Source organism: Geotrypetes seraphini, chromosome 7 (assembly GCF_902459505.1).
Source record: "Geotrypetes seraphini chromosome 7, aGeoSer1.1, whole genome shotgun sequence".
Taxonomy (NCBI): Eukaryota; Metazoa; Chordata; class Amphibia; order Gymnophiona; family Dermophiidae; genus Geotrypetes; species Geotrypetes seraphini.
Window position 1 is genome coordinate 144,472,522 of NC_047090.1, and position 24,295 is coordinate 144,496,816.

The window sequence follows — 24,295 nt, forward strand, 5'->3', positions numbered from 1 at the left end:
TTTTAATCTGTGAACTTGTGGATATATAAAGCAACTACCAAAACCATGACTAACTAAAGTATCCCCTTGAGGTAGAAGTGCGATCTGTCTTGGCTGTGGCAGAGCAGGGGAAACCGCTTTCTCTAAGATGAAGAGAAGTTATAAAAATCTGCTTTCTTTAAATTACGCCTGCTGACACAGATTGAAGGGGTTTCTTTCACCTGATGACTTTACTGCAACTGATGTTGCAGTTTTTGTTACGCTCATATTGATTACTGCAAATCTCTGTACCTAGATTTACCAGGAAATATGCTCAGAGTGTTCAGATCTCAATTGCAAAACTGAGTAGTTTTGCTCAAAGCGAGCATAGTATTCCATTTTGTGTTTTTTTTTTTTTTTTTTTTTACTAAGAACATAAGAATAGCCATACTGGGTCAGAGCAATGGTCAGAGCCCAGTTTCCTGTTTCCAACAGTGGCCAATCCAGGTCACAAGTACTTGGCAGAAACCCAAAGAGTAGCAGCATTCCAGAGCTGAAATTATGATGTCATAAAGCCTCATTCCACCAATGCCTAAGAGCCAACCTCATCAGTGATGTCACAATGGCTTGATTGTCCTATACTTGGCTCACATAAGAACATAAGAATAACCATACCGGGTCAGACCAATGGTCCATCTAGCCCAGTTTCCTGTTTCCAACAGTGGCCAATCCAGGTCACAAGTATCTTACAGAAACCCAAATAGTAGCAACATTCCATGCGCCCGATCCAGGGCAAGCAATGGCTTCCCCTATGTCTGTCTCAATAGCAGACTATGGACTTTCCTTCCAGGGACTTTTCCAAACCTTTCTTAAACCCAGCTATACTAACTCTGTTACCACATCCTCTGGCAATGAGTTCCAGAGCTTTTAAGTATTTTTTTAGTGAAAAAATATTTCCTCTTGTTTTAAAAGTATTTTCCTGTAATTTCATGGTGTCCCCTGGTTTTTGTCCTTTTTGAAAGGGTGAAATAATGGATTCACTCTTACCCATTCTACACCGTTCTGGATTTTGTGGACCCAAATCATCTCTCCCCACCCCCCCCAAGCCATATCTTTTCCAAGCTGAAAAGCCCCAATTTAGTCTTTCCTCATGTGAGAGGAGTTCCATCCCCTTTATCATTTTGGTCGCTCTTCTTTGAACCTTTTCCAAGGTGACCACAACTGTGCACAGTACTCAGGGAGATCATACCATGGAGAGATACAGAGGCATTATAATAATCTTAGGTCTTGTTTACCATCACTTTCCTAATAATTCCTAGCATCCTGTTTGGGCAGAAAATTTCTGTGTAATATTTAGTATAAGATAACTATGATTTGGATTATTCTTCCTGATGTGCATCATTTTACATTTGTTTACATTAAATTTCAGCTGTCATTATGATGCCAGGTCTTCCTGCAAATTTTCACAATCCCCATTTGTTTTGACAACTTTCAATATTTTTTGCCATCTGCAAATTTAATCATCTTACTTGTTCTGATTTCCAGATTATTTATAAATATTAAATATCACTGGTCCCAGAACAGATCCCTGCAGTAGAGAATGACACGGGGACACATTTTTCCCTGTCCCCGGGGAAACTCATTTTCCCATCCTGTCCCCACGAGTTCTTTTCCTGCCCTGCCCCATTTCTATAAGCCTCAAACACTTTAAAATCATAAGTGTTCAAGGCTTGTGCAGTTAAGGCAGAACTTACAGGACAGGGACAGTGGCAAAACTCATGGGGATAGGACGGTGAAATTGAGTTCCTGCGAGGATTGGGAAAAATTTGTCCCCCGTGTCATTTTCTACCCTTCAGCACTTCACTATTTGCCCTTCTCCATTAAGAAAAATGGCTGTTTAATGTTACCCTCTATTTTCTATCCAATAATCAGTTCCTAAACCATAATAGAACATTGCTTTCTATCCTATGACTCTCTAATTTTCTCAGGAGTCTCTCATGAGGAGTTTTCTGAAAATCTAGATACACTATATCAACTGGCTCACCTGAAGCAAATTGATGAGGTAATTTCTCCCTTGGCTAAATCCATGCTCACTCTATCCCATTAAATCATTCTTGTCTAGGTGTGCCATACTTTTATTTTTTTTTTTTTATAATAGTTTCCACTATTTTGCCCAGCTCTGAAGTCAGGCTTAACTGTCTGTAATTTCCCAGTTCTCCCTGAAGCCCTTTTAAAAGAGCAGCGTAGCATTGGCTATTCTCCAATGTTCAGGTACTACAGATGATTTTAGTGACAGGTTTCAGATCACCAACAGCAGATCAGCAATTTCATGTTTGAGTTCTTTCAATACTCGGGGATATATACCATCCAGTCCAGGTGATTTATCACTCTTTAATTTGTCAGTTTAGCTCAGTATATCTTCCAGGTTCACTGAGATTTCTTTCTGTTCCCCCTCGTCACCCTTGAAAACCATTTCTGGTTCAGGTGGATCTTTTATATCTTTTTTCATAAAGATCGAAGGAAAGAATTCCAGGACCTAGGCCCAGATCCACTAAAGGATAGGGAGTCAATCGCTGTTGGCCGATTCCTGGCCAATTTAAAAACAGCGATTGATTCACTATCAAGTTTGCATGCAAATGATTTGCACGGAGGTACAAATCATTTGCATGCAACTCTGACTCAAAAGCAATTGAGTCGGAGCAGAGCCCTGACAGTAGTGACAGGAGAAGCAGCCTCCTGTCACTGCTGTCAGGGCTTCAGCTGGCTTTTTAAAACAATTTTAATCCCCCCCCCCCCGAGCCCCCTCAAATGCCCCCCCCCACACAATAATGCGGTCCCGTCGAAGACAAAGGCAGGAAGGATGCCAACTCCCTCCTGCCATTGCAGACCCCCCCTCCACCACCATCAGCTGGGCCTGACCAGTCCCGACCCACCCTCCTCCCCGTACCTTTAAAAAGTTGGGAGCGGGAGCAGGAGAAGTGGTCAGTCCCTCCTGTCCAAGGCCTCCAATGATGACGAACTGCGACCTTAGGGCCTGGGGCACCTCAGCCAATCGGGGACTTCCTTAGAAAGGAGTCTAAGGAAGTCCCTGATTGGCTAAACCCAACTGAAAATAACTATTTAGTAGGAACTTTCAAAGCTTTGAAAGTGGATGAGTGTAGTAGTCGGTGTTTCCTCTAAGGCAGGGGTGTCAAAGTCCCTCCTCGAGGGCCGGAATCCAGTCGGGTTTTCTGGATTTCCCCAATGAATATGCATTGAAAGCAGTGCATGCAAATAGATCTCATGCAGATTCATTGGGGAAATCCTGAAAACCCGACTGGATTCTGGCCCTCGAGGACCGACTTTGACACCTGTGCTCTAAGGACTGAGTTCATGTGAGCAAAAACTATTTTTCATGAACAAAGGACTGAGTTGATGTGAGCAAAAATTTTTCTAGAGAGAAAAATTTAGATTGTCACAGATTCATTCAAATATGGGACTCCTACATTTGACATACCCAGATCTTTAAAACATTGTCTTTTCTACAAAAGGATTTCTAATGAAGAGATTGACTGCAGTCAATTGCCTTCAAATTATTTATTCTGCTGCATAATAAAATTGGTCATTGTTTATTAAGGACTTACTATACTACCTTTAGTGTTACCACAAGAAAATGGTTTACAGACTAAGATTGGAATGGGGAAAGGACCATAATGAAGAGAAAACAAGTATACAGCACAGCATAGAGCTTCTCGGCAGAGAACCAGAGAAGGAAAACAACTAGTTGAGCAATCTGATCTGATCCACTAATCTAGTGAAAAGGAACAAGCAAAATAAATGATCTTTGAAGCCACTGCAAGCCAAACTTCCTTAATCTTTGTGTAAGAGAGTTTGTCTTGCAGTGCAAATGGCAGTGAATTCCAAGAAGAAAAACACTGATTGGTGCATTGAATCTAAGCCCAATCATGGTGTCCTCAATTCATCTATAACAGGGATCTCAAAGTCCTTCCTTGAGGGCCGCAATCCATTCGGGTTTTCAGGATTTCCCCAATGAATATGCATTGAAAGCAGTGCATGCACATAGATCTCATGCGTATTCATTGGGAAAATCCTGAAAACTCGACTGGATTGTGGCCCTCAAGGAGAGACTTTGAGATCCCTGATCTATAAGAAGAAATGTAATGCGAAAGAAAAAACAATCTATAAAAGGCTATTTATATCAAATCACATATAAAAATAAGTTGGAATGTGGTGTTGCTGAAACCAATTAATCTTAAACAAACAAAACCCCAAAACAGGTCTCCAAGAATGCTCAACATATGAATGAAGTCGTATAGGCATTATTTTAGAAGCCCTATTTGTGTTTTGGATGTGCATAGCATCTAAATCCTGATTTTAGAAAGCCAGTTTATAAATGTCCAGAATGCGAATGTGTGCATTTGGCATGGGGGCATGGTCTGGACATATTTTGGCAAGAACACAGAAGGGTTGACCAAGGAAGGGGTCAAGGAGATCTCCTTCCTAGTGGGTATCCTTTATTCTCAGTCTAACAAAAACAGTTCCAGGCACTCTCTGTGAATGAAGATCCTTTATTGTAAGTCCAACATAACAGTTCCAGTGACTTGACACCGATCGTGTTTTGGCAACAGGAGTCCAAGGCATCAGGAGTCCAAGGTTCTGATTGTTTGCATAAACCAGTAGGATGTAAACAAATGTGATAGGGGTCACTTCCAACTAAAAGATATGTTCAGAGAAAGTGCCAAATCATGCTTCCAAGAACATCTAGGGAAAGTTTCTCATTTAGTTCAGCACTCCACTAGAGGGTTTTTGACCCCTTAATTCTCTAGTACAGGGGTAGGCAATTCCGGTCCTCAAGAGCCGGAGCCAGGTCAGGTTTTCAAGATATCCACAATGAATATGTATGAGATGGATTTGCATGCTCTGCCTCCTTGAGATGCAAATCTATCTCATGCATATTTATTGTGGATATCCTGAAAACCTGACCTGGCTCCGGCTCTCGAGGACCGGAATTGCCTAACCCTGCTCTAATGCAGGGGTGTCAAAGTACCTCCTCGAGGGCCGCAATCCAGTTGGGTTTTCAGGAGTTCCCCAATGAACATGCATGAGATCTATTAGCATACAATGAAAACAGTGCATGCAAATAGATCTCATGCATATTCATTGGGGAAATCCTGACTGGATTGCGGCCCTCGAGGAGGGACTTTGACACCCCTGCTCTAGTGATACTGGCAAAGGATATCTGGCATTGTGGCAGGATTGGGGGGGGGGGGAAGATAATATATGTTTCTAAAATAGCTGACATACCCGTATGTTCTGAAATACCAGCATACCAGTATTTGCTGCCACATACATGTTTGTTTCCATATTGCACTGTTGATAGTTTGGATGTTGATTCTTATGGAGGCTGCCGCTCATTTAACCCGTGTTCACATGTCCATTTTATATATTTTAGAACAGGCTCTACATTCGCAGATTCTGTTCTAAAATAATGATAGAATTTGACATGTCCCAACCTGGATGTCTCGATTCTAATTTGGATGTTCTGTTTAACATATGCCTTTAGATCAGGGGTCTCAAAGTCCCTCCTCGAGGGCCACAAATCTAGTCGGGTTTTCAGGATTTCCCCAATGAATATGCATGAGATCTATGTGAATGCACTGAACACAGTCATCTTTTTCTTGGTAGCCTATTTTTGACATGCACAAGCCGCAAACTAAAACATCTTTTTAAAGGGTAAAGGGGATGGATTTTAAGAAAAGATGGGATTGGCATGTGGGATCTCTTCGTGGAGGTAGTTAGGGGGTGGGCCATTAGTATGGGCAGACTAGATGGGCCGTGGCCCTTTTCTGCCGTCATGTTCTATGTTTTTCTGTGTGGTTACAATCAAAGGGTGTCTACATATTTTAGACAGGTACTTATTTTGTACCTGGGGCAGTGGAGGGTTAATTGACTTGTCCAGAGCTGCAGTAAAAATCAAATTCACAATCTTGGGGTGCTGAGCCAACTGCTCTAAGCACTAGGCCACTCCTCCACTTACATTTTTCCTGCAGGAAAAAAGTTTCTGGTAGAACATGCTTACAGAAAGTAGTGTGCTAAAATCAATAATAAAATTGGACTCGCTTAAATTTTGGATCCCCCAAGAAAAAGCTGTATTCAGAATACTTTTCCAAGAAAAAAATACCAAGCCAGACAGTATGAATTCCATTTTCAAAATGGCATCTACTTTTCTGTATTTATTGAATTGGGTCTTGCTCGTGTCATTCTCTTTTCAGTTGTAGATTAATATGAGTTGCATTCCGATATGTTATGTATTTCCCTGTTCCTGGAGGGCTCACAATCTTAACACTGGGTTTTACTAAATGGCGCTAGAGGTTTTTAGTGTGGGCTAGTGAGGTAAATGCTCCAACACTCATAGGAATTCTTTGTGCGTCAGAGCATTTACCTCACCGGCCCAAGCTAAAAACTTCTAGTGCCATTTAGTAAAATAAGGCCTAAATTTGTAACTTAGGCAATGCAGGGTTTCTGTGATTTGCCCTGGTTCTAAACTCGCTGCTGTAATCTATAGGATTCTCCTGCACAACATCTTCAAACAAGGCCATGTATCTTATGTGATTGGAAGCCTGGTTTTATTATAAATGACAGTGGTGTTCCCAGCCATGAGGCCTGTACTGCACATGAAGAGATTTTGTTTATATCTATTATTCATAAGCACAACTGTTGTAAACACATTTTTGAAAATATGAGAGCATAGAATAATATCATGTGGTGGACAATAGGGCTGGAGTTAGATGGGGCAATCAGGTCAATTGTTCTGAGTCCACCTGTCAAAGGAGGCCCCAAACCAGCCAGAATCTGTGGACAAGTTTTAGGCCCTCTTCCATTTCTGCCCAGGGTCTCAGCGTGTCTACAACAGACCCAGATGGAAGATTAGAGCTGACAGAGAATCTAACCCCCAGCTGGCAGCAAGTAAGCAGGAGGATCATTGCCTAAAGCTGTGGTCTCAAACTGAAACCCTTTGCAGGGCCACATTTGGGATTTGTAGGTACTTGGAGGGCCTCAGAAAAAATAGTTAATGTCTTACTAAAGGAATGACAATTTTGCATGAGGTAAAACTCTTTATAGTTTATAAATCTTTCTTTTTGGCTAAGTCTTAATAATAATATTGTCATTTATAGCTAAAGAGGCATATGATTTTACTTTTGTGATTATGATAAACATACCGAGGGCCTCAAAATAATACCTGGCGGGCCGCAAATTTGAGACCACTGGCCTAAAGGGAAGGGAGGTGATAAGAAGAAAAATGTGAAAATTACCTTTGGGCCAAACTGTAAAACCTAGACTCATAGAATAATTTTTTAATTGTCCAATATTACATTATTTCTGGCAAGTGTTCAGAACATTATTTAGTATCAGTTCCCAAGTTATAATGCAGGTCGATCTATCAATTGAATTTGACATGGTAGATCATGCTTTTTTTTATTTTTTTTTTTTTTTGACTTGCTAAACTCAAAAAATAAGTGTCACTGGATTGGTTTTCAAATGATTCCAGACATTTTTGACCCATAGGAGATATATGGTTAAAATGAATGGGATGATAGTGAGTGCTTGGCAATCCCCTTGTGGAATACTGTAGGAGTCACCTCTATCCCTTATCCTTTTTAATGTGTTTGAGTTCTCTTAATTCTCTCTGTTTAGCAACGGATGAGGTTATTCTTTCTTACGCTACTGCTACACTTCTCCCTCCGTATTCGTGGTGATTGGGGATGAACTGACCTGCAAATACAGAAAAACCGTGAATAACTTTCTCATATGTTATTTGTGGTTTTCTGTTAAAAACCCTCAAGAATATGATAAAACCGCGAATAACATAAGAGAAAGCCTCCGGAACCCATGCAACAATGTCCGAGTTTGCACTTATACGCACAGAAATTGGCCATGGATGATGTAATTTGAGGGAGGAGCCAGCAAACTAAAAACCATGAATAATCAAAATGCGGAAGGAGAAGTGTACAACTATTTAACACTTCTATGAGGTCTGACAATTAAGTTTGCAAACTTGCTTCTGTGCGCTAACATTGGCAGCACTGTACAAGCAACTCGGTAAGGTTTCATAACCTTAGTATATCAGTGTCTCACAACTGTATTCATGTTGACGCGCGTCAGTGTCTTGCTGAGCGGCGTTCATTATTGTTCCATGTTTTCGTGTGCCGTCACAATGTTGGAGCTTGAATTGGAGCAATAAACGAACATTAAATTTCTTGTTAAACTTGGCAAGAGTGGAAGCGAAATCAGGGATATGTTAGTCCAAGTTTACGGGGAAAATGCAATGAAGAAAATGGCAGTGTACAAATGGATTAAACGTTTTTCTGAGGGGAGAGAAAGCGTCACTGATGAAAAAAAGGTGAGGGCAGCCAGTAACAAGGCAGAACTGACGAAAACATTGCAGAAATCCGTTGAAGATTTGGGAGCCATTGACAAAATTTTGCAAAGAGTGATTGCTGATTATGCCCTTTGGTCGTACACGTCCAGGGCGGGTGGTGGGAGGGAGGGTTGGAATGTATTTTTCAATTCTCAATTTGAGTGTAGTTCTTGGATATAATTTTTTGGGGGGATGATATTCTTTTTGTCATAGATTATAATTGTATTTAAGTGCTTTTATAGAATTATATGATTGTATTTTATTTTGCACTTACTTATGGCTTTAAAATGAATAAAAAAAAAAAAAAAAGAAATCCATTGAATTGTGCGTCAAAATCATTGGATGAATGTGAGAAGCATAGCAGACCAAGTAAACATCGATAGAGAAACAGGAAAATCTTAACTGAAAATCTTGGCATGAGAAAGTGTGTACAAAACTGGTCCCGAAGGAGCTCACCGATGAACAAAAGCAAAGAATAGTTAGTTTGCCAAGATCTTTTGGAGGGGCAAGGTGATGCTATGGGCCATGTTTTCACTGGTGATGAAACATGGGTGTACCAATACGACCCCGAAACAAAGTGTCAAAGTGCACAATGGCAGTCAGCCAATTCTCCACGATCAAAAAAAATCCCACCAGTCCAAATCAAGAGTCAAAAAAATGGACAAATGGACAAACAGTTAAACTTTGGCCAACAACTCATGACTCTTGCATCACGACAATGCACCAGCTCATACAGCACTCTCTGTGAGGGAGTTTTTAGCCAGAAAACAAATAACTGTATTGGAACACTCTCCTTACTCACCTGATCTGGCCCCCAATGACTTTTTTTCTTTACCTGAAAATAAAGGAAATATTGAAAGGAAGACATTTTGATGACATTCAGGACATCAAGGTTAATATGACAACAGCTCTGATGGGCATTCCAGAAAAAAAGTTCCCAAATTGTTTGAAGGGTGGACTAGGTGCTGGCGTCTATGCATATCTTCCCAAGGGGAGTACTTTGAAGGTGACCACAGTGTTATTCAGTAATGAGATATGTATCACTTTTTCTAAGATGAGTTCTCGAACTTATTTGTCAGACCTCATATAGCCTGAAGGGCATGCGCAGCGCTACACATTTTGACATTAAATAGACAGGCCCTGCTCGGAAGAGTTACAATCTAACTTGGACAGACAGACATGACAAAGAGTGTTGGGGATGCAGAACGCAAGGTGAGAAGAGTTAGGGGTTGAAAGCAGTCTCAAAGAGGTGATCTTTTAACTTGGGCGTGAACACTGCCATAGATGGAACCGTCCATAGGGATTCAGGTAGATTTTTGCAGGCGTTACCCTTCACCTCCACTGCCAATTCCAGACTTTGTTCCTTTCATCTAGCTGCCCCCTATGCCTGGAATAAATTACCCGAGTTTGTCCGCCAAGCCCCTTCTTCCCTTGTTTATAAGCAGTCTGAAAACCCACCTTTTTGATATAGTTTTCAATCCTTAACTCTACTCCTCCACCCTCCAACCCAGCCCGCTGATTAACCATTCCCCTTAACTGTATCCATGACATCCTGTTTGTCTGTCTTGCCTGTTTAGATTGTACGCTCTTTCGAGCAGGGATTGTTTTTACTCTTTGTGTGTCTGTGCAGCGCTATGTGCGTCTGGTAGCACTATAGAAATAATTAATAGTAGTAGGCATAAGGTGCAGCAAGAGAGAAAAGAAGGAGTCTGGAGTTGGCAGAGGAAGAGAGGAGCACACACAGGAGGGACTTGCCCGTTGAGTGGAGCTGTGGGGGGGGGGGGAGAGAGGAGAGAAGTTGAGAGATATTGAGGGGCAGCTGAGTTAATGCATTTGTAGGACAGTAAGAGGAGTTTGAAATGCATTTGGAAATGGATGGGAAGCCAATAAAGTGATGATATTTTCATTTTATTTCCAGTTTCTTCAGATCTGAACCATTCTGTATCTAAAATATTTACTTGTATTGATAAATGTAAAGTCTGCTATTTATCTTCTATGTTAAAACTAAATGTAAGACCAAGGTGCTCGGGTTCATTAATCATGTAGAATGTTTATGTATATTAAAAACTTTCTATACCGCATAACAGCCTAAAAAAGGATCCAAGCGGTGTACAATATAATACATATTCAATAAGAAAGGAACTCCATTTAAAAATAGGATAGAAAAAAGCAAAAGTAAAAAAAAATAGCAAGCAATCAACATCTCCGTCATAATAACAATTTTAATAAAAACAGTAAATCTTAATAAACTATAATTAATACATACAATTAAAAAATTTATCCATATCAAAAATGAATCATTATATTAGTACAAATTACAGATTACAGTCCCAAACTCAATTATTCAATTTGAGAAAGCCAATTTAAAAAAAATGCGCTTTTAGATGACTTAAAAAATTTATATAAGATTCTTCTTTTCTCAAATCTATGGGCAGATTATTCCATAACCGGGGAACTAAATAGAAGAATGCACAATCTCTAGTTGACGCAAGATGTGCCTTCGAAATATGGGGAACAACTGCCTTGTTGTCATTCAGAGATCGTAATAAACGTCTTGGAGCATAAAATAACACCAAATTCGAGAGAGATAAAAGCTGTAGCTGAAATAATGCTCTATGTGCCAACATGAAGATCTTAAATTTGATCCTAAATTCCATTGGTAGCCAATGGAATTTTGAATACAAAGGTGTCACATGATCACGGATATGTGCATGGCCTAATAATCTAATCACAGTGTTTTGCATTGTTTGTAAATGTTTTAGCTGTCCTAACTCAATACCTGTGTATACTGAGGGCTCTTTTTACAAAGGTGCGTTAGGGCCTGAACGCGCGGAATAGCGCGTGCTAAAATGCCATGTACCTCCTCTTGAGCAGACGGTAGTTTTTCGGGTAGCGCGTGAGCTAAAAAACGCTAACGCTAGCGCACCTTTGTAAAAGGAGCCCTAAATTACCATAATCTAACTTTGACAATACAAAGGCTTGAATTAACATATGCAATGATTTCTCATCTACAAAATCTCTAATGACTCTAAGCCATTGGTCTCAAACTCATGGCCCAGGGGCCACATGCGGCCCGCTAGGTACTATTTTGAGGCCCTCGGTATGTTTATCATAATCACGAAAATAAAATAAAACAGTTTCTCAATCATATGTCTCTCTAGCTATAAATTACAATATTATTATTCAGACTTAGCTAAAAGGAAAGATTTCTAAGAGTTTTACCTCATGCAAAATTGTCATTTCTTTAATAAGACATTAACTATTTTTTTCTGAGGCCCTCCAAGTACCTACAAATCCAAAATGTGGCCCAGCAAAGGGTTTGAGTTTGAGACCACTGCTCTAAGCTGTCTTAATGCCCCAAATCCTTTAGCAACAACAGATGATACCTGCTCCTCAAAAGTTAAATGACAATCAGTTTATAATCCCTAAGTACCTGAAGCTGTTTACTAGTTTTGTATCATTATTCAAAGAAATATCTATTTGAGGTGTTGATCATAATGAAAAATTAATAGTAGAAAGGTCTACTAAAGCAATGGGAAATAAAGCTAGATTCATCTCTGCCTTTTGAAATACCGTAAAGTCTCAATTATCTGACCTTTGCTAATCTGACCATTCAGCATATCTGATAGACCCCCCCACCCCCGGTGATGTCATTACTTTGTCATTAAGAAATGCACGGCTTCCCTTCCTGTTTTCTGGCTTCCCATGTTAACAAGGAAGCTGTATTTTTGATCTGAGACCATGCTTTCCCAGTATGTACAACAATATTTTGGACCCGGGTCCCTGCTTTTTCAGCAACGGAACTACTTTTGATCTGAGACAATGCTTATCTGTAATTTTGTTTTTATTATTTTTGTTACTGATTTTGTATTAATGAACAATATTTTAAATGCAGTATTCTATGCCTGTTCTTTATGCATAAAGAATGATTTCCATGCATTTTTAAAGGGGTTACCATTGTCCTTTGCATAATCTGACTCCTCACTTATTCGACAATGGATCAGTCCTGTTTTACATTGTATAATCAAGATGATACTATACAAATAGCCTTTTTAGGAAAGTTTTTTTAAAAATTGAAGCCATTAAGGGCTATTTGTTCATATTTTCATGAATCTTCTATTATCTCTGTTAGATTATTGCTGTACTTGTGTTTAATGGTGAAATTATGAAATCCGCTTCAATTGTTGCAGAATACAGTGACCCCCATATGATCATGGCCATGGCACATTTGCCCCTTTACTCTGCCCCCAATTCCTCCACCCTGCACATGATTCACCCCTTTATTCTGCCTCCAAGCACCCCATGGCTCATTCACCTCTTTATTCTTCCCCCAATTCCTTCCCCGCACATGATTCATCCCTTTACTCTGCCCCCAATCCCCCACTGCACACTCACAGAAATAGGTAAAAGCTTGAGCCTCTGGATTCCAGCTGTGACCGCTTTTAAAGTTGAACGCATAGAATTCAGGGGATCTAGAGCAGTGTTTCTCAAGTCAGTCCTGGAGTACCCCCTTGCCAGTCAGGTTTTCAGGATATCCACAATGAATATGCATGAAAGAAATTTGCATAATCAATGGAAGCAGCATAAGCAAATCAAGTTTATGCATATTTATTTTGTAAATCTTGAAACCTGACTGGGTTGTGGCCCTTTGGGGACCATGGTTGCCCACCCCTGATTTACAACATGGGAGTTTTTTCTGTATTAACCAGGGAGGAGATTCAAACCGGCTTTAGAAACACTGATCTAGAGGATCCAGCTTCCTTTTCTTCTCCGTGATCAGTTCACCTTTGCTGCATTCTTGGTTAGTCTCAAGGTTAGGATTTTGGTTCGTACCGCATTCCTTCCTGTGTCTCTATCTCTACCCTACCTGGGTCCTAGCGAAAAGGGATAGCTATGGCTAAACTGAGCATGGAGAAGAAAAGGAAGTCAGATCCCCTGGATCCCTATGCTTTCAACTAGAGAATGACACAGTGACAAAATTCATCACTGTTCCCGTCCCCGCGGTAACCGTGGGAAGCCATCTTCATGTCATTCTTTAAGGAGAGAGGGAAGAATCAGAGTATAATTGGGCACAACCACTGACTCGCAAGCTTTGCTTTGAAGAATGCTGGTGTAGAAGGACCGAGGTTGAAATAGACACTAGAAAATGACATGGGATTATTTCCCGCGGTTATCCGTGGGGACGGGAACAGTGATGAATTTTGTCACCGTGTCATTCTCTACTTTCAACTTTAAAAGGTGATGCAGTTGCAAGGATCCAGTTCAACTCTGGCAGCTTTTAAGGGGGGAAGCATGGGATCCAGCTTTTATGCAGAACCCACACTTAGCTTTTTTTTCTTTTCAGCCAGGCAGCAGCAGCTCTGCTTCTCTCTCTCTTCCCCTCCAGGGCTAAGCACAGCTGGTTACTTTCTCTTCCTGTGCTGACTTAGACCTGACTGTTTACCTGACTGGGATCATGTGTAGAAATGGATACTTTTAAAATTGCAAGTTCAATATACATGTTAAGCTAAATGCATGCAACCCGTGCATGTGTAAGTTTACCAACAATCGAGTCGGGTTTTCAAGATTTCCACAATGAATATCCATGCGATCTATTTGCATATCAATGGAAGCAGTGCATGCAAATCAATTTCATGCATATTTATTATGGAAATCTTGAAACCTGACTTGGGGAGTTTTTTTCTGTATTATCCAGGGAGGAGATTCAAACCCATGCTAGACAGCAATTTTACATGTGAATCACCACATCTGTGAGGTACAATTCAAGATCTAAAACAGGTGATCCTAGGGAATTATCAAGCCACCACTTTTATGGGTGAATGGCCAGGTGAAGGCTGGATAAATGGAAAAATCAACCTGTTTGTGGTTTTTTAATCATACACATCTTTCTTGTTTTTCAGGATCAAGAAGAAAACAAAGGTGCCACTAGCTGGCCGGAGTTTTACATTGATCAGTTGAATTCAATGGCTGCTGTGAGTATAATGTTTTGATTCCCACAGATATCTAACTGAAATAAGAAGCTGCTGCATAATTCAGCAGCAGACTGTTAAGGGTATGATCACCACAGTGATATTTGTTCTGTTCCTGTCTGATAGAAGCAGTACTTCAGTAAAAATTTGTCTTCTGTTTGGCGAGATGGTTCTCTATAGCCATAAAGAATTTATGGGCCACATGACTCAAGGACTAGCATATCTTCCTGCACCACTGCCATTTCTGGTGACATGAGATAATACTATACCATACTGATTCTTGTATCCTGCAAATGTCAACTAGGAATCATTGCGGCTTACATAATATTAGAAATGATACAGAGGTATAGACTTCATATTCAGAGGTAAATTGGATGCACACCTTCTTGCAAATCACATTGAGGGAAACGGGTTAACAAGGTCTTCCATCGGGGAACACCCAGCTTAGCCTCTGCGTGTGCGGGTCGCCGGTCTAGATGGACCTAAGGTCTGATCCGGTGAAGGCATTTCTTATGTTCTTATATACATGAGTACATTATAACTGGTCAGTGAAGTGAATATCCCCTCTCTCACTTTTTTAGGTTAATTTTATATCTCTTGTTGCTATCTGGCATTTTAGTGAAGCAAATCTGTGGGCTTTATTTAGTTTCATTTTATTTATATTTTTATTATTTAAGTTAGGAGGTGTATTTTTTTTTTTGCGTGTGTGTGTTACCATCTATATTCAAATCCTTACTCTGCCAGTAAATTAAAAATTTTTTTTGTCTTTGGTTGTGCTAGTAAAGATCAAAGGTATCTCCTTTCTCATTGTGTCTTTCCTGTCTCTGTTTTCTCAGCTCATTTTCTCTTGCAGCCCTTGCTTCTTGTTGACCTTTACCCATGGAATTGGCATGCCCCCCTATCAAATGCTAGACTTGTGTTTTTCCCACTTTCAACTCCAACTTGAAGACTCACATTTTCAGAGAGGTGTTCTGCTAGTCCTCAAAAATTCTCCTAACTCTATTTGTAAACATATTACTACATCAGCTTCTAGATAAACTAAACCTCTCTTAATTTGAGCAGACAGATTAGAAATTCAGCTTAATTATCTCTACCTTTAATTCATTAGAGGTGTATGCATGCAGTGTATTCCAAAAGTTCAATAAGGTTGTGACTTTGAGAATTTTTATACCACACATCTATTTCTTTTTTTAATTCACATTTTGTGAAATGACAATTTAACGTAAATATATAGAAATTGGGAGGAAAATAAAACCTATAGTACAATTTTGCGTTTCTTAAAATTGTACTGTAAAAATACACTGGCCTAGAAATACCATAGAAATTCCATTATTCAGTTATAGATCAGGATTCTTTTTCTATTTTATTTATGATGCCTTTGAGTTGGATTATGGGCTTCTTTTACAAAGGCATGGTAACAATTCCCTTGCAGTAAATGCAACAAAGCCCATTCAATTTATTTGAGCTTTGTTGCATTTGCCGTGCTGGTAATCGCTACCATGGCTTTGTAAAAGGAGCCCTATGCTTGTTTGTTTTTCACAAAATGTTTTTTAAAAACTTAATTTAAATTAAGAAATATATCACTAATTTTTTTATCCTTTCTGGTTTGTTATGTTTGAGTGTTTTGTGTTTATGCATATGTTGTATATATGTTTATGTTGTATGTTTTGTGTTTGTGTATGTGTTTATATTCTTGTGTGTGTGTATTTGTGTCATGGTGCCAGGAGATGGAGAGAAAAGGTCCACGTGGCGTACATACTGGCTCTGGCCAGTGTTGTAAATGCTGTGTACTTCAATTTGGAAGGTTTCCATTTTGGTTTCACAGCTGAGACTTCTGGGGTATTGTGAAGGCAGCGTTAACAGCCTCAAAAATTGGAGGGACATCCATGTAGTGATACTTAGACAATTGAATAGGGGGGTCTTTGTTATTGGGTTCAGGTGGGAGCCAAGCTACAAGTCAACTGGCCTAAGAGAATAGTGTGAATATAAGCTGGTTCTGAAAGAGCTGGAAGATATAGGAAAATAGGAGCAAAAGAAAACTGGGCCCAATCCTGCAACTCCCCCCCCCCAAAAAAAAAAAAAAAAAAATCTGTGCTCTCACTGACCAACCAGACTTTGATATCACAAACCCTCCAGCATCTAATAAGGCCAAAATCCAGCTTAAGAACATAAGAGTTCCCATACTGGGACATACCAAAGGTCCAAGCCCAGTATCCTGTTTCCAACAGTGGCCAACCTAGGTCACAAGTACCTTGCAAGATCCCAAAGAGTAAAACTGTTTTTAAACTGCTTAGCCTAGGAATAAGCAATGGATTTCCCCATGTCCATCCTAATAATGGCTTATAGACTTCTGTTTTAGGCAATTATCCAAACCTTTTTTAAACCCTGCTAACTAAATTTACCACATTCTCTGGCAACAAATTCCAGAGTTTAATTACAAACTGGGTAAAGGAATAAATATTTTCTCTGGTTTGTTTTAAATCTACTACTTAGTAGCTTCATTGCATGCCCCCTAGTCCTAGTATTTTTGGAAAGAGTAAACAAGCGATTCACATCTACCTGTTCAACTCCACTAGGTATTTTATAGACCTCTATCATATCTCCCTTGAACTCTCTCTTCTCCAGGCTGAAGAGCCTTTCCTCATACAGAAGTTGTCCCATCCCTTTGATCTTTTTCATCGCCCTTCTCTGTACCTTTTCTAATTCCGCTACATCTTTTTTGAGATGCAGCGACCAGAATTGTACGCAGGACAAGGTAGTCGAGGTACATGCGCACCATGGAAAGATACAGAGGTATTATAAAATTTTCATTGTTGTCCATTCCTTTCCTTATAATTCCTAACAATCTATTTGCTTTCATAGCCGCTGCTGCACGGTGAGCTGAGGATTTCAATATATCCTCAACAATGACACCTAGATCCTTTTCCTGCTCGGTGACTCCTAATGTGGAACCCTATATCACATAGCTATAGTTCGGGATCCTCTTTCTCACATGCATCACTTTGCACTTGCTTACATTAAACATCATCTGCCATTTTGATGACCAGTCTTGCAAGGTCCTCTTGCAACTTTTTTCAATCCTCTTGTGATTTAACTTTGTGTCATCAGTAACTTTAATTATCTCTCTAGTTATTCCCACCTACACTTCCCGCTCCCTGTTCTCGGTTTCGATTATCCGTGGTTTTTTCCCCAGGTCCCCTTCCCTCAGGATCACTCATTGGCATAGAAAAAAACCAGCCCCGGGACTTGGAGGGAGGCGATCGGAAGCGGCGGGGAAGGGGGGGGGCATCAGAAGCAGAGGGAGACGATCAGAGGAGGCGATTGGAGGCGGGGGGGGGGGCGATTGGAGGTGGCTTAGGTCATTGGTAAGTATGTTAAAAAGCAACGTCCCCAGCACAGACCCCTGGGAAACCCCAGTATTTACTCAAAATATAAGCTGGATCAGTGCTTTAGAATCAATTGAAGCAACACAGAAACAGTTCAAGGAGGGAAAAGCCTCAGATCCCTGGGAGAAAACCTCTTAAGTTAAGAGGTTTACCCCACAAGGGTCTGAGGCTTTTCCTCCTTGAACAATTGTTTCTGTATTGATTCTGTTGATTCTAATGCACTGATCAAGCTTATATTTTAAGTGATACAATTTCTAGCTGATTTAGGGTTTTGGTTTTTATTATGAACCCCATTATTTACCCTTCTCTGTTGAGAATATTGACCATTTAACCCTACTCACCGTTTTCTATATTTTAACCAGTTCTTAATCCATAATCTATATTTTAACTAGTTTTTACCACGTTCTCTGGACATTACCTCCTATCCCATGACTTTCTAATTAACTCTGAATTTTCCCATGTTGGCTTTGTCTCATTAATCCACGCTTATGTATATGCACTGTAATTTTTTTTTCTTTATAATAGTCTCTACCATTTTAAAGCCTGGCACTGATGTCAGACTCACTGATCTATAATTTCCTGGATCACTTCTGGAACGCTTTTAAAAAATTGGCATTACATTGGCCAATTCTCCAGTTTTCCGATACCATGCTGACTTTTAACTTAGACTACTCTCTTATTTTGTTGCATGTATAAATCAGAATATTCTTATGCATATTTAAGTAAGGATCTAAAATTTACAAGATAGGGATCTCCATAGAGGTCTAAATCTATTTTTTTTTTTGTTTTGCTCATATAAATGGTCTTCCATAAGATCTTAATACAAGTATATTTATGAAGCCTTCTAGCACCAGTCTTGTGTTGATATGAGTTTTCTGTTACCATAGGTATGAGGATTTCCCAAAGGCTTCTAAGTGTGCCTTTGATTAATTCAAAAAGTTGGCATAGATAGATTACAGTATTTGTGTCCTGCGTTGATCAGTAAATTATGTGTATTCATCATTTTAATTGGGTGGTTATTTTCTTTTCTCAAAAGACTTAAGAGTTTGAGGTTTTGAAATACTAATATTAATTCAGACCACTTCAAATCAGTGTGTGTGTAATAAATAATCCCCCTTGTATCCAGTTGTAGTCTTTTGGGTAGGAGAGGAGGGGGTATGGGCATTTCTTTTCTGTGTTCCATGAGGCAATTCCCATAATTTCAAGCAGTGCATTCATGATATGAAAGAACTGAGGCTTAGGGCTGACTTACATCCGTCCTGAGGATTAAATGAACAGAAGTCTGTCAACGACTTCTCCCCTGAAGTGTGCTGTCTATTCAGCTGTCGAGCAACTGTTGGAACTGTGCCATGAACATTCTCCAAATAAAAAGAATTTTTCCTAATACCTTTAGAGAACTTCAGCAGGGGAAGGTAGAGACTTGATAAATCCAACAGATGAAAAGCTTAATCTTTTCTATGTGTGAAGACTGTGAATTCAACCAGTGAAGAAGCACCATTTGTTGGGACAATTGAGGTTCAATCAGCCAATATAAGCATAAATTTAATAATTATACGCTGCTCCTGGGCAAGTCCCTCAATCCGCCATTGCCCCAGGTATGTTAGATAAATTGTGAGCCCACCGGGACAGATAGGGAAACGCTTGAGTACTTTATTGTAAACTGCTTAGATAACCTGATAGACGGTATATAAATACCTAAATAAATAAATACATACATACAAGCTTTGTAATCATAGAACTTAAGTGCATTGAATTAATTAGCACTATGCATCGAAACATAAGCACATCACAAGATTTTGATCTGGCAATTAACGGCAAGTATGCTGTAGGTACCGTAAATATTTCTCTGCTGATTATATCTTGTTCACGTTTAATAATACACTGATACATTCCAACCTTGATATGACTGCCAACATATTATTGGAAAACAGGTATTCTTGGTAGTATTGAAAGGCTCGATAAACCTCAAACTTTCAGTGAAATACACTACAAACCTTCAAACAAAAGGCTAGAACACAAGAGGAAATTATCCTACTAAAATTCTAGGAGAAAGATATTTTTAGGATCTCAAGCGCTCACAGGTTAAAGGCCCGTTATATGTTACAAGCCAATTACCCACTATATGAGCTATCATCGGTCCTAGATATTCTCCTTTTTATCTCATATAATTTAAATATTATTTAAATATTCAATTCTCAAAACTTTTATTCTGTTTTATAAATACGTTTTTCTTTGCTTCAAAACTTTTAGCTTAATGAAGTACTTAGCTTCATAGCATGGTTTTCCTTGCTCCAAGACTTTTAACTTAATAAGGTACTTAGCTTCTTAGCATGGTTTGACGGAAGATCTCCGTTTCGCTCGCAATAGAGAGCTTCATCAGGAACAGCACAAAATTTATAACTGTTTTATGTCAAAGCTAAAGGATTTTTGAAATTAATCCAAAAAAAGGACAGACCAACACAACGGCCCGATAAATCAACCCTTTTTAACCGTAGACGACCATTACGGTTAAAAAGGGTTGATTTATCGGGCCGTTGTGTTGGTCTGTCCTTTTTTTGGATTAATTTCAAAAATCCTTTAGCTTTGACATAAAACAGTTATAAATTTTGTGCTGTTCCTGATGAAGCTCTCTATTGCGAGCGAAACGGAGATCTTCCGTCAAACCATGCTATGAAGCTAAGTACTTCATTAAGCTAAAAGTTTTGAAGCAAAGAAAAACGTATTTATAAAACAGAATAAAAGTTTTGAGAATTGAATATTTAAATAATATTTAAATTATATGAGATAAAAAGGAGAATATCTAGGACCGATGATAGCTCATATAGTGGGTAATTGGCTTGTAACATATAACGGGCCTTTAACCTGTGAGCGCTTGAGATCCTAAAAATATCTTTCTCCTAGAATTTTAGTAGGATAATTTCCTCTTGTGTTCTAGCCTTTTGTTTGAAGGTTTGTAGAGTATTGAAAGGCTGCCATGCTTTGTGGACGAGAGATTGGAAGAGGATGTTATTTTCATGTAAAGAGCATTGCTGAAAAATAGCCTTGATTTTGTAGGAACAGGATAGTTCTTGGACTTGCATGGTGTGTCTTAGGGCTCCTTTTACGAAGGCGCGTTAGGGCCGTAAAGCGCGGAATAGCGCGCGCTAGCCGCCACCGCCTCCTCTTGAGCAGGCGGTAGTTTTTCGGCTAGCGCACGCTAATCTGGCGCGTGCGCTGAAAATGCTAGCGCACTTTCGTAAAAGGAGCCCTTAATTTATGGCTAGATTGCCTTTCCAGTTTTAGCTGTTTATCAAAGTATGCTAACTAGTGTGTTCAATGTTTAAATCAATTTTATGGAGGTTTTGTCACTATTAACAGCATCCAATGTTTAAGAATTTAAAAAACAAGCAAAAATACATCAATCGGCACATTTGAACATTAAGAAAACCTCACTGATGCTCACATCTGCCTTGTTGCTGCTACTACATTAACTTTATGCCCTTCACTGAATCACGTATTGGGAGCCCTGCTAAAGACATACTGTAAAATCACACATTAATGAGAAGCTTTTAAGGTCTGCATTTTGATTAAAATTTTAATCGCAATTAAAATTATGTTTATTTTTTCCTACTACAGCTCCTTATGACTCTGGGCAAATCGCTTTAACCCTTCATTGCCCAGAGTCACAAAGAGCTACGATGGGGAAAATAAATAACGTGCCTTTAATTGCGTGATTACAAATTTTAATCAAAATGCAGTCCTCAAAAAGTTAAAGAATAAATAGCAATGGAAAGGTAAGAAATACAAACTGAAAAATTACAAATTAAAAAAAAAAAAAAAATCTAAAACAGCATGCAGAATAACTAAAAACAGCCTTATATTTGTCACTGAGAAGTAAGCCTGGTTTTTATGTGCTCCGATGAATTTATCTGTTAGTACTAGAACTTCTTCATTGTAATAATGCTGGGTTTAGCATATGGTAGAAGAGGGAAAAGGTGTGTTTTACATAACAGTTCTTAAAATTGTACATTGTAAACAAATGTGCTTATATGTGCCATGTATGACAAAACAGATGTATGCTCCTGAAATCACTGGAAAACCACAAAAAAGAAATCCAACATAGTCTGCAGTTAAACAAGCAGCAAGAAAAAAGCAACACACAAACTGCAGATTATGTACAAGATGCAGGCGTTGTTTATTGAATCAATAAAAATGCAGTGAATATACAACCTTATTGCCAACCAAGGTTGTATATTCACTGCTTTTTTATTGATTTAATAAACAACGCCTGCATCTTGTACATAATCTGCAGTATGTGTGTTGCTTTTTGTTCCTGAACTCGCTACCCTAATTCATATATCTGTATTACTGGAGTCTGCAGCGGCACTCTGCTGACCTCTGAGTATCAAAGACATTGATAGATGGAGAATGAATTACACAGCTGTATTCCTAAATCAAACCCAAAGGGCTCGTCCCTTTCTGTATCTGGAGCAATTTTTTAAGAGATTGTCTCTACCATGTCTTTAAGGGCTCCTTTTACGAAGCCGCGTTAGCAGTTTAATGCACGTAATAGCGTGCACTAATTTGCCGGCCGCGCTAGCCACTACCGCCTCCTCTTGAGCAGGTGGAAGTTTTTCAGCTAGCACGGGGGTTAGCGCGCACTAAAAATGTGCGTGCGATAAAGCCGCTAATGCAGCTTCATAAAAGGAGCCCTAAATCTTGCCCCCCAAAAATCCATTTGCACGTTGAACATGTTTATATTTATTAAAAATCTTAAACTTAAACTACAATTAAGATCAAAGTAGAGAGTTGCACGGGGACAGAAATCCCACCCATCCCCACCAGGATCCTCTCTGTCCCCGCCAGGATCCTCTCCGTCCCTACCCGTCCCCATCAGGATCCTCTCCATCCCCACCCATCCCCGCAAGGAATTACCGCCATCCCCGCCCGTCCCCCATAAAAAGCAGCAATTACTTCTGACAGGATCATCAATTCCACAGTTTCTTTTATGTTTGCGCTGCTGTTTTCCTTGTGGAATCTCTTTGGTGGAACCCTTTTTTTGTTTTCTGTTCAGGTAATTAACTTATAAACCCCCTCTTTTACTAAGGCTGATGTGTCCATTATATTATATGGACGAACCCTGCTTCCAAAGCCTTCCATCCCCGTGGGAGTTCCATGAGCCTGAGGGGGGTCCCAGTGGGAATCCCGTGGGTTAGGGGGGGAACCCTGTGGGACCCCCGCAGGACTCGCAGGATTCCCGCAATCCCTGTTCCCGTGCAGACCTCTAGATCAAAGCGGTTTACAAAATAATCCAATCAAAGTAATGAAAAGAACACCGTTAAAACTAGGAAAGGAAAAAAAAAAATTCCAGAAACTCACAAATCTAAAATAAAACAACATAATTCACACATACTGTACAATGCACATATACTTTGCAATGCAGATTGTGTAACAGAGGATTTCAGTTTAACCCCCCTCCCCTTTTACAAAACCGTGGAAGCAGTTTTTAGGTCAGGCCAGCGCACTGAATGCTTTGCACTACTCCCGACGCTCATAGAGTTCCTATGAGTGTCAGGAGCAGCACAGAGCATTCAGCGCAGCAGCCTGCGCTAAAAAAAAATGCTTCTGTGGTTTTGTAAAAGGGGGGAGGGGTAAATGTCTTTTAAAATTTACTAAAAAATCCTCTTTTCTCAATTATAATGGTAGACTGTTCCATAAGACAGGGACCAAATTTAAAAAATGCGCAATTTCTAGTTGACCCATCTGTATTGTACTTACCCAAATAAGTCCAAAGATGCAAAATCTGTTGATTATAAATATTAAATATTTTATCAAAGAACAAAAAGACTAATATTTGAAATATGCACCAAACATTAGAATATAATATTTTCTTAATGTGTGATCTTCAGTTCATAGAGGTTAGTTCTCATTCAACACACGAAAGTGCTTCTTTTTAGATTTTCCGTACCTGCAACTATAATCACCTTAACACTACCGATAACACAATCATCTGTCCATTCAGTCTTTGGTAAACAGCCTCTGGTCCAAAGTAGTAATAGTGATGAAACCAAATGGTGAAAAAATATTTTGGAGCCCTTATTTTACAAGCTCAATTCATGTTTTGGACATCTGAAAACTAGCATTTAGACATCCATAATCCATGGATGTCAAAGTCCTGATTTTATAAAGCTAGAAAATGACACGGGCACAAAATTTTTCCCCATCCCTGCAGGAACTCATTTTCCCGTCCCGGCAAATTCTTTTCCTGTCCCTGTCCCATTCCTGCAAGCTCTGTCCTCATCTGCACAAGCCTCGAACACTTTAAAATCATAAGTGTTCAAGGCTTGTGTAGAGTTTACAGGAATGGGACAGGGACAACACCAAAACTGGGGGGGAGGTGACGGGGAAATTGAGCTCCTGTGGGAATGGGAACAAATATGTCCCCGTGTCATTCTCTAGCCTAAACCTACACTGTGTCCTTATGGCAAGGAGGCGTGATCTAGTTGTGTTTTGGGTTAGATTAGATGGGGAACAAAACATGGACTTCAAACTTTGATTTCAGAAGGGGAAGGGACATCCAAAAA

The 24,295-nt window shown here is 39.5% G+C and overlaps 1 protein-coding gene across 1 annotated transcript in view; it reads left to right on the forward strand.

The window, feature by feature from the left end:
• Positions 1 to 24,295, forward strand: part of DAAM1 (dishevelled associated activator of morphogenesis 1) — a 342,176-nt gene that overhangs the window by 184,070 nt on the left and 133,811 nt on the right. The window contains 1 exon segment of the mRNA XM_033952248.1: positions 14,278 to 14,349. Within this exon segment, the coding sequence (XP_033808139.1) occupies positions 14,278 to 14,349 (72 nt within the window).